Source organism: Schistocerca piceifrons, chromosome 6 (genome assembly GCF_021461385.2).
Source record: "Schistocerca piceifrons isolate TAMUIC-IGC-003096 chromosome 6, iqSchPice1.1, whole genome shotgun sequence".
Taxonomy (NCBI): Eukaryota; Metazoa; Arthropoda; class Insecta; order Orthoptera; family Acrididae; genus Schistocerca; species Schistocerca piceifrons.
The window spans coordinates 334,288,855-334,305,161 of NC_060143.1; the positions used below are offsets into that span (position 1 = coordinate 334,288,855).

Here is a 16,307-nt window from a genome sequence, read left to right on the forward strand (position 1 = left end):
CAGTTTGGCTTTAGACGGAATACGGGCACCAGAGATGCAATAGGGCTCCTACAGATCTTGGGAGAAAGGTTTATTGAAAAAGGAAGAGACCTATATATGTGCTTCATCGATTTAGAAAAGGCATTTGACAATGTGGTTTGGGACAAGCTGGTGACTATTATGAGGGAAAAGAGAGTGGACTGGAAAACCAGAAGACTTATAAACTCATTGTACCTTAATCAAAAAGTTTCAGTTAAAGTGAGAGGAGAAAGTGCAAACTGGATCAGACTAGGGAAAGGAGTAAGACAATGATGCTGTTTATCACCTACTCTTTTCAACCTGTACTTGGAAAATATGATTGACCAATGCTCATTAGATGACAAAGGAGTAGAAATTGGAGGAAGAAGAGTAGGGTGCTTGAGATTTGCTGATGACATGGTCCTTCTAGCCACAGGGGAAAAAGAATTACAGGATTTGGTGGACACCATTGCAACTAACGGAAAAAAATATGGAATGAAAATTAACACAAATAAAACAAAAGTATTGGCAATAGGAGGAAATAAGGAAATAAAAATTGTGCTGAATGGAAAAACACTAGAACAGGTGCAGAATTTTAAGTATCTTGGAAGCAGGATAGACACCGACTGGAAGTGCACCACAGAAATTAAAACAAGGATAGCAATGGCAAAAGAGGCGTTTTATAAGAAAAGGAGAATCTTCTGCAGCGGTATGGACAGAGAACTCAGAAAGAGACTCATAAAATGTCTTGTATGGAGTGTTCTTCTATATGGCGCTGAAACATGGACTATGAGGAAAAAAGACAGAGAAAGGCTGGAGGCTTTTGAGATCTGGACATGGCGGAAGATGGAAAGAATAAGTTGGATGGACAGAGTAAAAAATGAAGAGGTACTGAGAAGAGTGGGAGAGAAAAGGCAGTTACTAGATGTAATAAAGAGAAGAAAAAGAAATTGGATTGGGCATATATTAAGAAAGAATGACGGACTGATAAAAACAGTTTTAGAAGGTTATGTAGAAGGGAAAAGGAAGCGAGGAAGGAAGAGATCCCAGATACTGGATGACATGATGGACGGTACAACATACAGCAGCCTTAAGAAGGAAGCAATGGATCACAGAAAATGGAGAGGCAAAGGACCTGCTAATATAGCAGATAACTGATGATGATGATGACTTGGGAAGTGAATTTCCATTTACATAAGATGGATTATGTTATGTATGAGAATGTGCGATGAATTTCTTTCATCGCAGCACATTTGACTCTCATTCAAAATGTAACACTTTGAGGACCAGTTATGACATTATTTAAAATCTTACTGGCACATTTGTGTTTGATATATCTTAAAGGGTAACTGACGCTAAGAAAGACCAAGCTTCAACATTAGTTTTTCATATTTATTTTAGTTCTTTCACTGATTATGAATTGCATAATAACAATAGCAAACAGTATAATTATCCTTCAAAAGAATAGAAGTGAGAGTTGAGTTCATTTGGCTTTTCCATGGGAAAGCCTAAGTGCTCGATGAGATGTATTCAGCCAGGTAACCCACCAAATGTTTGGTGCACAGCAGAGAAATATGTATTCATGCATGTCAGAAATATTAAGATGCTGCAGTTTAAGCTGTGCTCTAACCACAACCTCCTGAAAATAAAAAGTCACAGAAAATTTTTTTGGCATGTGAAAGCTTATCTTTTCTTGTGGCTACACTGTATGTATATTGATTTAAACCATTAACTTTTCCTATTTATGTGTATGCACTACTTAACAGTGATGTTGCTATTGGCTGACTACATGACGTTTCCTATGCTCTGAATATCTGCTATCATTTGCTGATGAGATCACGTGACATGAGCTATGATTGGCTGACAAAAGTGCATCATGCAGCATAATCTTGATTTCAGTGCTTCAGAAGCTACTGTGTTGCTTTGGTGGAATTGGTGTTTATAGTTTGTAATACAAAAATATGCTGTGTGCTTGCTGCCGTTCATCAGAGATCTTTCCAAAACTCGTTGTTTTTGCTGGATTTCATTTCCTAAAGTGCCCAGGAAGTTCTACACAGGTGTATAAAATCTTTACCATTCAAAGTACTGATAAGTTCTACAGCTCTGAGGGAAAGTATATTGTCACTTAACATGGAAAAACTGTAAATTCACCCAAGATATAATGTATTTTCATCTGTAAAAAAGGTATATTTTTAAGCAGGAAACCAAGGGAGAATGCGGGAAATCCCCCTCCCCCCCTCCCCTGTTTGTGCACTGTGTCAAAGGATTTATTCTGAAAGCTAGCAAATTTTCTTTCTCTTTGACATGTGCCAGTTGACACCACAACATTTCTGTTATTCAGTGAGTGTTTTCCTTTACTCCTAAATTATTTACACTGTTCTTTGGAAAGATTACATTTTATATTTGAACTTTCTGAAATTCTTATCAAAACAACAATTTTGGATTGATATATTTCTTTGAGTAAATTCATTTTCAAGAAGACAAGATGTTCTTTATGAAGAAAGTAAATGAGGGCTTATCAGACTTCAGGATGACCTGTTGTGAGGATGAGATGAAACCTTTAGCTACAGATAACACACAGCCAAAGCAAGAATGCCAGAAAGGCAGTTAATTGTATCAAAAGAAAAATGTATTTGAGAAAACAATAAAATTACTGAGGTAGAGAATGGATGGCCAATTGTAACTTTCACGAGATGAAATTCCAGTACTGCCAATAATCCCACCTTTAGGAACTATTAATTTTTTCGTGGAGTAGGAAAGAAGAGTAAGTTGAGAAAAAAGCAGCAGGTTATGCAGGCCCTCAGATGAGAGGAACCCACTTGATGTGATGATGGTCCCCTCCTGAAGGTTAGATTTTGTCATTTCATCCATACATGTGAAACACATTATACCTTTTGTGTGTAATTTACATGGCGAATTTTATTATTCTTTCTTTAACAAACTCATCCTGACTGCAAGCATTTATGTTTTTATGCAGAATAAATGCTACTCTGTTCTTCTGCTCTGTTTCATTTCTGGATCAGTAGATTTTAAAGTCCAATCTGACATACTTCTCCTGTTTTCCTGTGTTTCACTTAACTCCAGTGGCATCAATGTTCTCTTTCCCATGAGGCTGAACATGTCTTCAAGTATTTTTTTGTCATCATTAGAGTATTCAGTGTTCCTATCCTGAAAATCTGTCACATTTGGCTCTGGTGGCTGGTTTGGTATTGGGCTGTGTGCCATCACTAATACCAACTTGATGTCACTGCCTGGAGTTTTTTGCTGTAAGTTCAAGTCTCCTTTTCCTTTTGAAAGCCTGTCCGTGTCCACTGGTGGCCAACTGCATTTAGAGTGACATCACTGGAGCCTTTTTAGCCGTGACTTTTCATGGTTGCTGTGAGCCTCGTCATCTCCTTTAACAATTCTGGGACACACAAAGTGCTCAGACATTCCCTTATTTCATGCTCACTTTTTTCAACTCTGTTCAGTAGTTAAATGTAATAGTAATGTTTAATACATTTCACTTGTTTTATTGTAGGTTACTTGTGTAGAACAGCAAAGTCACAATGTCGGCGTTCAGTTATTGGTTTCTCAGTTACATACAAATGGGGAAACATTAACTTTGGATGATCAGCAGTTTGGATCAGTGTTGCAAGTGTTGAAAAATGAAGGTACGTGGTTTTATAAATTATCAATTTTTTAAAAAATAGCATCTTGTTGTTGTAAAGCTATTTGCTTAAAATTCATATTCTCTGCTGATTTTTCAATGTTTTCATTGCTGTTATTTAACCCTCGAGCAGACGCACCATTTTTCATAAGGTGAGCAGGCACGTGGTGCACGTTGTACTCATGTAAAGAATAGCTGTCTTTTTTGTTACCAAGGTAAACATGTATGAGCAAAATCACAGTTTAATTTTGTTTAATTTGACAACGATAAAATAAACTTACATTATACGGGCTAAAGCACTGTTTAATTGAAATAATAACAAGATAAAATTATATCACTCTATTCCTGTGTACAAGTGTTACCCCACAGTAATGACCCATTCAAAGCATTCAACAACACAGTTGCATTAGCTCCCAGCCAACTGATTATTTGATATTACTAATGATCGCGTAGACAATAATGGGATTGTGTTGCTAGCCTGTAATCTGGATCATGTTCTTGCTTGGATTTTAATTTTTTTTTTCTCACGTAGCTCGCTGTTTTATATTAATATTGCTCTCTTGGAGCTATGACACCATAACTTATCACTATGTTAGCTGAAGCAATAATGGAGAAATAGGTATGGGATCACAATTGTAAAACAACAATGGAACCATACAAGACAATGTTATTTGTGGTTCGCACACTTTATGCATAGGGCGCCCACTCGAGGGTTGAGGTGCAACAGAAGTGTTACATCTGTTTGCCTGTAATTTAGATTTTTACTTCTGAATTTTTTGAAACAAACCAAATGGAATTTTAACATCTTACTTACCTAATGTCAGGTTCTTTATGAGTGAAATGTATCATGTTCAGAAAAACAGAAAATCCAGTTGTGATAACGAAGTAGATTCTGCATGACATAGTAAAGTAGCTCCATTTTTTAAGAGATTATCTTGTGAAATGAAATTAATATTGATGTATGAAACAGTTTTATATTGACATATGGGAAGACATATAAAATTACGAAGTCAATAAATGTTTTGAAATCAGGATTTGCTTTTTACAAATTTGCCTAAGAATCAGTATTACAAAAATCACTATATTTGAGAAAATGTATTACAATAATTGTCTTAGTACTGAGTTTCTGTTCTTAAATTTCATAAAGTTAAAAAAATCATCTTTTTGTATGTTTGAAGTAGCTTGTGCCTTAGCATCTTGGTGTCATTATTATTGTTCAAGTTACTGTTTACCTTTTTTCTTTGGTTTGTCCTAATAACACAGGACAAGTTTCACAATGTGTGCAGTTCACATGTATCATTAATGAAATTAACCAGGAAATACCATGTAGGCCCGATTGTATAAAGCAGTTGATCTTAGATTAGCACAAGAAATAAAACTCGGATCAAGCTGAACTTGGTAATCTGTGTTGTTTAAATCTTAATCTCAGATTATTTCACTGTGAACTAGGATCAACTTTGACGACCAAAATTTCACAGATTAAATCAAGTTCTTAGACTGTCACATTAGTTGAAGAAAAATATTGACAAAGAAAGTAAAGAGTGCAAGTAATAATTGGTCCCATATAATTCTTAAAAATGAATTTTAATTAATATGAAAAGTTAAAAGGCCTTTCATAGATTCTTAATAGCAGTGTAAGAAAGGGAAATTTAAATGATTTGCAGTGAACAGTAAGTAACTGGAATTTTACTGCAGTTAACAATGGTTGAACATCTCTTACAGAAATATTCTCTAGGCTTGAATAGCAGTAACCATACACTTTAAAATTTTTTTTGCAAGCCAGTATTCACAGGAGGGTGACAATTTAACTATTAAATGCCAATTTTGTGCATAGATTTCTGTGGCAATAGCACATGCGTTGATGAATACCCGAAGTCTGGCTCTTTTTCCCTTCATTTATAAGGCCTTTCTTCTCTGGGAGTGCTTGTTTATTGAGCAAAAACCCAAGTTGCACTGTGGTTCACATTCCACATTAATCTCTAGATCCCAATACATCTGAATGAGTACGTTCAAAAGTCTGAGGAAGGCAAGGATATGCCATTTCCAAAAGGACCATGCCATGTTGCGGTCAAACTAACTTGGGGTTGGTGACAGCTGTACCTAAGTAGACAATAAAAATATATACTTCTGCTGCTTTCTGCAGTAATAAGTTGTGGTTGCATTGAATAACTAGGCTTAAAAACCTGCAAACCATTGAAGCTTTGGCGTGCACAGAAAGACATTAATAGCATGGCCAGTGACCTGTAATATGTATGTTTGCGTCATGCTCAGCAAACAACTGAAAGTCTCACGCACTGCCACATTTGGCAACAGTTTTCTTTCAAAGTCAAATAGATTGTACCACCTTACAGCCAATGCAAGTTGGCCATTAATTATAATCAGCTGCTGAACTGTGAACAGCCATGAATACAATTATAAAATCACTAACTTTTAGTCCATGCCACCTGAGTATGCTACCTGCTGTTTTCTAATATTTTGAACCTCTATGATGGGCAGCATTCTGCATTCACGAGCCTTAATCACCAAGAGTTAAATTGTTTCTTGAAGAAGTTTGAAAAGTTTGTGGTGATTATTTTTCTTCATCTTGAAAACATGAAATCTTCAACAATAAATACTGTTTTATCTGTAATATACCAATAATAGCCAGGTCAGTGTGTGATAATCATGTTGATAGCTGATATTTTGGTATTTCCAAGCATGTCTCATGCTAATTTAGATCAGCACTGAACCACATCCAGTTGATCCAAGTTTAGTGTTATACAAAAAAGGGATTTCATCAACTTGGTTCATTTTCAGAACTCGGCACACAGTTGATCTGTTGTTAGCGACATTTATACAATCGGCCCTTAGTGTTTTCTGTTGCATGAAAATCATTGTATTATTTTGTGGCAACAGAATAAAACAGTTCTGGATGTCTTTCAGGATTATCTGTAAAGACTGAATTTCAGCAGGAAGCAATGAAAACAGAGTTTGAAGACACTCAATCATTGGAGGCATTGGAAAAAAACGAATTTGCAGAATCATTAGAAGGAAATAACTCTACACCGACATTAGCAAACGAAAGTTTTGTTGAAGCACTCAACAATGAAAATTTTGTAGAGTCTGTGGATGTTAAGATGGAGTTTGTGAAAGAGTCCCTTGGAGATACAGAATTTAGTGAACTTCAGGAGCAGGGAGATTTCAGTGATGCAGTGCTTTTGGAGGAGATTGTGGCAGAAGCTGAAAAGGAAGGTGGAACATGTAAGTTTGTGTTCACCACATACGTTATTTTAAAGTTGCCTCTTGACCAAATTTTGCGATCAGTTTTGGTTATGACCGGGCAAACCATTACTGGACACTATAATTCGGGCAAAGTATAATCTGAATATGGTGTAACAACAGCAGACAAAATTTGTGTATGAAGTTGTTGTTGTTATTTTTGTTGTTATTGTTGTCGTTGGCAGTTCCAGAATAATAAATTGTTTTCACTAAACATTTGGATACAGTTTACCAGCAAATAAGTAAATGAAAAAATTACAGTACTCACAGATAAGGCAGATTTTGCCCGAACGAGCCTCACTAGGAAGCTAGAGTGGTCATTTTGTAAAATACATCCATGAGTGGGTGAATTACACACATCTACCCAGTAGCGACCACTGCACAGTTGCATGTAACACCACCTCTCATCCTGAAGATGGCAGTGGAGTGATATTGCATAGAAGCTACAAGATGTTGGAAGTATTTGGGAGCCATCCTGAGTGATAACGGCTAAACCGTCATCCACAGCTACAAAAATTGGTCAGAAATGAGTCCAAGATTGCACAGGTCTTGCTCATTGGGTTTGAGGTCGAGTAATCTTGAAAGTAGGGGTTCATAGAAGCATTCTCATATCCTTGAGCATTCTTCAGACTAATTTTGAGCCATTTTAAGACTAATAGAGTCTTGGTTGTTGCCTATAGGGTATTATAAGTGAACAACAGATGCATGTGATTGGCTAGATGGTTTTTGTATTGCTTTCTGTTTAAAGACAATGGTAGGCTCACGAGAGCCCATTTTTTGTACTATGCAATCATCATCCATAGAAGAATACCTTTACGTTCTGCCTTGAACAGGGTTAAATTAGTAACCCTGGTTTTTGTGTGCTGTTACTGTACTGTAACACATATCAACCTCTGAGTATCTAGTGATGGTGTTTGCTGTGTGCCATGTGGTGTATGTTTACTTGAGGCAGGAATGTGGGACTGTGGCTTCGCTACTCGTTAGGAAGAGACCGAGTGATATAGCGCAATGTTATGATGCTGGACGTGTGTCAGAGAGACTGGCAGTTTAAATTCCTGTGTAGCCACCAGATTTTGGCTTCTCGTGGTTTCCTTAAATTGCATGAGGCAAATGCTGGGATGGTTCATTTTAAAAAGACGTGGATGGTATCCTATGTCAATCCAAGCTTGTCCTCCATCTCTAAGGACGAGATTGTGACAAACGTTAAACCCTAAACCGTATGTCATTGTGACAAACATTAAACCCTAGTCTTCCTTCCCACAACAGTATGGTTGCTCTCCAGTTGTTGTTGTTGTTGTTGTTGTTGTTGTGTCTTGGATTAGTAAATAAGTAATTTGTTTTACTGAGCCTCATCTACCTCCTTTTACAAACTATGGAAATATTGAATGTGCCAAAATCAGTCATCAGCTTTCACCCTTAATGTTGTCAAAATGAGGGACATAAAAATCTAATATGCATAAAATATGTGTCACAACAAGAATTCCAGTTATTGTCATGACAATACATTTGTTGGCTTCACCAACTCACAGCCAGATTGTCACCTTTCAACTGATCCTAGACCTCGGGCTATGTTATGGATATTTGTTTCATCACAATTAGATTTCATAAGTTTCATATTCACATTTGTTGGGTTTACCAACTCGCAACCAAACTCCTGCCTTTTATCGCAACTTACATCCCAAAAAATAATAGAAGATCAACATAAATATTGTCAGTATTCTGTGCTCTCTTTGTTGTGGGCACTTAAGACATCACATGCCATATCATCTTATGTCACAGGTCAAAGCAGATATCTGGTATTGGTAAGTTCAACTGAGCCCATATTGTGATTGTTGATGGTGATCCCTGTTGTCAGTACACTGCTGCCCACAACAGATGATTTTGGAGGTGACAGTTTTCCCTGAATGGAAGCAGTCTTGGTATACCTTGACATGGTGGCATGTGACAATCCAGTGGCTGTATGACTTAGGTGATGGAATGATTCGTGCCTCGATTACAAATGTCAGGTCACATATTGATCATACTTTTCCGACCATTCTGAACTGGATTGTAACCTAGGCAACCAGTATAAAGCCTGCTGATTAGTAGTGATGGAAACAACTAATTCAGTTGGTTGTTGTGAAACATTCAACTCATTTGGTTGTAACTTCAGGTCTAATTTGAATTATTCATTCATTCTTTGCTGTTGAGCAAAACTAATCTGTGGGAGCAGCCGAATGAAAACAGTTGATACAATCCATTGTTGTTGTTATTTGACATTGTCAAATTGGAAGATAAGTGATCTGTTATGTTAAAATACACTGACGGAAAAAAGAATTGCAACACCAAAAATAATTAATGTAGAGTAATGAAATTTTGGGAATACATTTTTCTAGGTAACATATTTAAGCGATTAACATTGCAAGATCGTAGGTTAATGTAAGTACAAGATAAACCATAGCAAATGTGAAATACTGGTACGTTAATAACTAATGTAACCACCAGAATGTTGAATGCAGGCAAGCAAATGTGAGATGGACTTCCATGCTTGTTACACGTGATCAATCAATACAGGGACGATGTTTGTGGATGATGTTGGAGTTGTCTTATGTCTCATAAGTGATCAGTTTGAGACAGATCTGGTGATAGAGTGGACCAAGGCAACTTGGTGACACACTGTAGAGCATGTTGGGTTGCAACAGCAGCATGTGGGCTAGCGTTATCCTGTTGGAAAACATACACTGGTATGGGAAACACCTGCTGGTATGCTGTCCCTGAATGGCTACTCAACAGGTCGAATTACCAGACTGACATACTGCCGTCATACGAAATCGCACTCCAGACCATAACTCCAGGTGTAGGCTCAGTCTGTCTAGCACACAGACAGGTTGGTTGCAGGCCCTCAACTGGCCTCCTCCTAACCAACACAGGACCATCACTGGCACCGAGGCAGAACCAACTGTCATCAGAAAACACAGCAGACTTCCACCCTGCCCTCCAATGAGCACTCGCGTGACACTGCTGAAGTTGCTAATGGCAGAGGCTTGGGGTGAGTGAATGCACACTTAGAGGGCTTCTGGCTCCGAGATGACCTGGAAGTAACTTATTTGTAACAGATTGTTGTGCCACTGTGGTGCCAACTGCTACTCAAATTGCTGCTGCAGATGCAGTACGATGTGCCAGAGCCATATGCCAAATGTGATGGTCTTCTTTCGCGGTAGTACGGTGTGGCCGTCCGTAGCTTGGTTGTCTTGTGACTAAATTCTCATGACCACTGTTGCCAGCAATCATGTTCGGTGGCTACCTTCCTGCTTAGTCTTTCTGCAATTACGCGGAAGGGACATCCGGCTTCTCCTAGCGCCATTACACAATATTGTTCAAAATCAGTGAGGTGCTGATAGTGGCTTCTTTTTTGCCTTGAGAGCATTATTGACTACCATCTACTCACTATATCCAATCTCAGAGGTAACTAACTTTTACCATTGTTACACCTTGTATTTAAAGCAAACCTGATTTGCATCCTCAAAGTGAGGCTATTAGTGCCACTCTTGGATGTCTTGCGTGAAATTGGAATAGAAATTATCTATCAGACGTATAAACGTGCCTACCAACTTTTGTTTATGGCACACAACTCCTTGTTGGTGTTTAGATCTTTTTTTTTTATCAGTGTATGTGGAAAAAAATTCCAGGTCAAGATTACTAAAACTCCTTTATTTGATAACTAGTTGCAGCTCATTGACAAGCCATCTTCAGATAAAAAAAAAGTTGCAAAACAGGCATGAACAATAGTGAAAGTTTAAATATAAAATGTATTGTGCTATTGTTCCATGTCTGTTATGCAATTTTCTGGCTTTTAGATCTTAAGTTGGCTCATCAGTAAGCTGAAACTAATTATCAAACTAGTGATATTGACCTAGAAGTTTCTTTCCATGGAAACGTTTCTTTAGTGTTTTCATTGACTGTTCTATCCATTCATTATTCTGAATAAAACCAGTGTATGGTATATACAGCCAGTGCATGCTCACCCCTGGAGGGTACCCCTGGGTTATGTGAAGACATAACGGGGGTGGGGGGTACTCCAAAGTTAAAATACCCATTATATATGTACAATCTGTTATGTGCTTCTTTTCATAATTTAAAACATTAATATATTGCTGTGGTTTAAGTTGATCCAGATGGAGTTAATGTGTAACGAATTTAGCAGATCTATTACAGGCAGTACAATTTAGAGCATAAAAGTCCCATTAGGGATACGTGTAGAGTCAGCTGCTAGCTTTTGTCACTGCAGTAGCACATCAGAGGACACCCTTACACACGGTCGAGTGGAAGGTTGTACCAAGGTGTTGCAGGCAGTGAAAGGCTTTCCAAGGGGCTGATTGGAGGGCCTACCAGATACGTCTGATGGATGATTTTTGGGTGCTATCTGTGACTGATAAAGTCATTTAGCCAGATGTAGTCACAGAGGGTGGATTTACTGATAGTTGGGAGCTCCAACATTAGGTACTTTGTGGGTCCCCTTACGGATATAGCTGCCAAGGAAGGGAAGAAATGCAGTGCACTCTGTGGTTACATTCCAGAAGAAGTCAATCCAGCTGTGGAAAGGTTGCTTCTGGATGCCATGAAGAGCACAGGGATCAGCCAACTGCAGGTGGTAGCTTATGTCGGTGCATGCAATGTGTGTTGATGTAGATTGGAGAGAATCCCTCTTGTTTCGGGTGGCTAGCTTTAGTGGTCTTGCTTGCGAGATGAGGGTGAAGCGTCATCAACAGAACAGGCTCCGGTACAGAGCCAAGATCAAGGTGTGAATCAGAGGCTCATATACGAGGGTGGTTTGAAAAGTTCTCGGAACGGAATAGAAAAAAAGAAACTTTTTTTATTTTTCAATGTAGTCTCCTTGTCGATTAATGAACTTGGTCCAACGATGCTCCAGTGCCTTGATCCCATCTCGAAAACGAATTTCCTCCAGGCCTGCAAAATAGTTGTCAACTCCAGCTATCAATTCTTCGTTTGAAGTGAATCTTTGTCCACCAAGAAAAATTTTCAGTTTTGGGATGAGATGGAAGTCTGACGGAGCCATATCAGGTGAATAAAGGATGGTGTTGCAACAATTCATACCTTAGTTCATGTAATTTTGCCATGGCGACGGTGCATGTGTGAGCGCTCATTGTCTTGATGGAAGAGGACTTTCTTCCTTGCTAAACCTGGCCTTTTTTTGCATATCTCATGTTGCAATTTGTCCAGGACGTTAGCATAGTATTCTCCAGTAATTGTTTGCCCAGTGGGAAGATAATCTACAAACAGAATCCCTTTTGCATCCCAGAACATTAATGTCATGACCTTTCCTGCCAAAGGAATTGTCTTTGCTTTCTTTGGCGGTGGTGAATCACCATGTTTCCACTGCTTTGACTGTTGTTTTGTCTATGGGGTGTAGTAGTGCACCCAAGTTTCATCTGTGGTCACAAACCGGAGAAAAAAATCTTGTTCATTTCTCCTAAAATGGGCCAAACATTTTCTGATATGCCCATTCCCATGCGTTTTTGATCCAGCATCAAGAGTCCTGGCACCCATCTTGCAGATAATTTTTTACTTTCTAATTCTTCAGTTAAAATATGATACACCCCTTCAAATTACATCTGGCAAGCATGAGAAATTTCACGCACTTTCAATCGTTGATTCTCCATGACCATTTTGTGCACTTTTGCAATGATTTCTGGAGTAGTGACACATCTTGGCCAACACTGTGTGGATATTTATCTAAGCTCTCCTTACCAAATTTAAATTTGTTTGTCTGCTTGGCACGGTTGAATATGAAGGAGGAGAGTCCCCCAGTATATTCTGGAAATCAGCATGAATGTCCTTTGCTTTCATACCTTTCTTTATGAAGTACTTAACCACTGCTCAGTTCTCTCTCTCTCTCTCTCTCTCTCTCTCTCTCTCTCTCTCCCCCCCCTCTCTCTCTCTCTCTCTCTCTCTCTCTCTCTCTCTCTCTCTCCCTCCCTCTCCCTCTCCCTCCCTCCCTCCCCCCCCCCCTCCCCTTATTCACCAATCACTATGCGGGAACAACAACAGAGCGACATCACTGCCACAGCTCTCTTCCAAGAGCACTGATGTGGCACATGTTTACAGGCAACAGTCCAATGAGTATCATGTGAACAACTCATTGGGCTAGTGCTGACCTCTCGTGGTGATTCCGAGAACTTCTCAAACCACTCTCGTAACTCTGCAACCGTGTAGGCTGCAGATTCTTTGACTTCTGGTATTGGGTGGTGGGTATCCGGGCTGCACTGTTGAGTCCACTAGACACAGGACGTGGGTACATGGTTAGCAGGGGCTGTATGGAGGGGCTGGGTGGTTTTTTAGGTTAGAGGGCCTCGGGGAAACTACAGAAAGGGTGTAGGGCAAACACAGGAAGGTAGACCTACCAACAATTGGTATTGTATTTGTAAATTGTTGTAGCTGTGTCAGGAAAGAACCATATATCCAAGTGCTAATAGAAAGCACCAAAGCTCAAATTGTTAAAGGTATGGAAACTCGCTAAAGCTGGAAATAAATCCAGCCAAAATTTTTATGACGGACCTAACAATGGTCAGAAAGGATGTATTAAATATCATAGGTAGTGGAGTGTTTATTTCCATCAGCAGTAGTTTACCTTGTAATGAAATTGAAGTTGATAGTTCTTGAGAGTTATTATGTGTAGACTCTGACTCAGATGACACAGTTTCTGAACAGTTCAAAGAAAACTTGAGTTTTTATTTCATGTAGGTACCCCACTCATACAATTTTAGATGGATACAGAGAGTAGTGAGCACACGGTTGTTGTAGTGAGACTGAATACTGCATCATCCAAACCCACCAAAAATAAATGCAAAGTACATCAGTTTAAAAAAGCAGATAAAAATTGGCTGGATACCTTTCTAAGCGACAGTCTCCACTCCTTCCAATCTGACTATGTAAGCATAGACCAGATGTGGTTTGAATTCAAAAAAATAGTATTGATGGCAGTTGAGAGATACATACCAAATAAATTAAAAAGAGTTGGTAGCGACTCCTGTAGTACACAGAATGGGTCAGAATACTGTTGTATAAGCAACCCAAAAAACACCAAATTTAAGGAGACTGGTCCGTGAATACCAGGGGAAACGTTGAAAAAATTGTTAGTTTTCTAAACAGTGTTACTCAAAGAATTTGTAAGCCCACATAATGCTTACCATCTTTTAAGACATCTGTTATGAACATTTTTATGTATGAACCACAGCCTTAGCTCTTGTCTTTTTTTAAATTGTATTTTTTTGTTGCAAGTGAAATAAACCATGCTAATTATTTATTTACATCATATAGGTACACATACCTCGAAACAAAAAACAAAGTAGAAGGTTTAGTTTATTCCTGTAAGTTCTTTGCACTATTATCTTTAAATCAGACTATTGAAAAGATTGTGCTGTCATAAAGTGTGGTACAAATAGATTTTAAGTGTGATTACAAAAAATTTTGGAAATGAACTCAGAGTTTTTCTTCAAAAAAGCATTTTATTTTCAAAGTTAAGTCACAGGAGTAGTCTGCCTTTTACTTAAGCGTGTTTTAAGACAGTATACAATATTTCAGCTCTCTACATTTACAATTTTTTAACCAAAGTGTACCAGAACATGAAATAATTTAACTTTCAGGAAATTCAAGTTAACTTTAACACTTGCTTTTTCTATTAAACTTGCATGACACTAATGCCTCCCAGGTCCATTTTCATCTTGTTTCCTGTGTCGTTCTTCCTCCCTTCTTTTTTTCACACTACTTATTCTTCCTTCTTTGATGGCTTCCAAAACTGATTTCTCTTCTTCGAAGAGTCTCTTTCAGTCAATGGCTATTAGAGCTCTGTGCATGTTTTCTCCACCAGGCACTCCCATCAGTTCCATAACATTAAGCCTTGACAGTGCACTATCATTGAAACATAGAACAGCATTCAGCACACCTATTTTTAAAGCATTTAATCCTACTAGAACCGCTTTTGGTATTCATTCCCATATACAAATGTTGAAACTTTCATTCGGATTTTGAGTCCTGCTGTGTAAACAATTATCTACTAATCTTGTGTCACTAAGATCCCTACACATAGGTTTTATAACTTCCATTATAGCAAATGGCAAATAATGTTTATGGTTGTAGGTCTAACCTTGAGTAACAGCCCTCTGGTAGCTTCTGCCAAGTGGGCAGAGTGCATGACATGGGTTGTCATCTGTGGAGGATTTATGAAAGAAGGTAGCCCATACTGCCTTTTTTTCATTTTCAAGTGGAATAAGAAACTCGTGCACACAACAAGAAACTCACACACACAGTTAACTTTGCTGTAAACAAAATATTCATGCCAAAACAACAGCACACAATGAATAAACTCTCTGTACAAACTAAAGATAAGCAACTGTAAAGCTTTTGCAGGTTAGCCAACTTAAGGGACTAAAAAGTCATAAAAACAAAACAAATGAGAGCAAAACTTTTTTAACTGAGCTGAATGTGTGCAATGGGGACATGGGTGGTGCGTGCAGCCACTTTTAAATTTGTCTAATTTTGGCACTTTCTGTGGTCCATTTTCCTGGAAGTAAACTTTATCTTGTTCAGAAAACTACAGAGAATTTTTTAAAACAAAAATTTAAAAAAATCAATTTTTTGACAGTTATTCATATACAAGTCCCCTTTTAAAAATGCGAAATATGTAATCTTTGATATAAATATAATAGAGGGAAACATTCCACGTGGGAAAAATATATCTAAAAACAAAGATGATGTGACTTACCAAACGAAAGCACTGGCAGGTTGATAGACACACAAACAAACACAAACATATGTTTGTGTTTGTTTGTGTGTCTATCAACCTGCCAGCGCTTTCGTTTGGTAAGTCACGTCATCTTTGTTTTTAGATATAAAATATGTAATCTTGGTGAAGTGTTACAGAAGCTCAAAATTTAGCTCAATCTTCAATGCTATATGCTTTTAATAGTTTCCATAATGAAACTCTGTCTTGAATTTTGGCAGGAAACCCAGAATGATTCTGGTCATATGTAAAGTACCCCAGCAGCAAGATGCAATCAATACCTTCATTGCACAATAACAATTGTGATATCACTGAGGGCAGTGCCACTAAAACAGAGTTACTGAATGCAGAACTCATTCACCAAATAAGGCAAAGTAAATATTTCAGAATTTAAATATAGAATTACTGCCAACATAAGTAACTCAGAATTAGATGTCCTTGGTGTAGTGAAGCAGTTTAAATCACTTAATGAAGACAAGACCTGCAGTCCAGATTGTATACCAGTCAGGTTCCTTTCAGGGTATGCTTATACAATAGATCCATCAAAAGGTCCATACCTAAAGACTGGAAAGCTGCAAAGTCATGTCAGTACTCGAGAAAGGAAACAGGAGTAATCTGATGAAT

General features: G+C 38.1%; 1 protein-coding gene across 3 annotated transcripts in view; it reads left to right on the forward strand.

Annotated features, from left to right (window-relative positions):
- The window catches only part of LOC124802610 (zinc finger protein 160-like), a 220,150-nt gene that overhangs the window by 44,074 nt on the left and 159,769 nt on the right, over positions 1-16,307 (forward strand). For 2 of the 3 annotated variants that reach the window (XM_047263493.1, XM_047263492.1), the window contains exons 5-6: positions 3,518-3,650; positions 6,569-6,886. In XM_047263493.1, coding sequence (XP_047119449.1) covers positions 3,518-3,650; positions 6,569-6,886 — 451 coding nt within the window. The remainder of the gene's footprint in view (positions 1-3,517; positions 3,651-6,568; positions 6,887-16,307) is intronic. The other variant, XM_047263494.1, reaches the window with a different exon arrangement.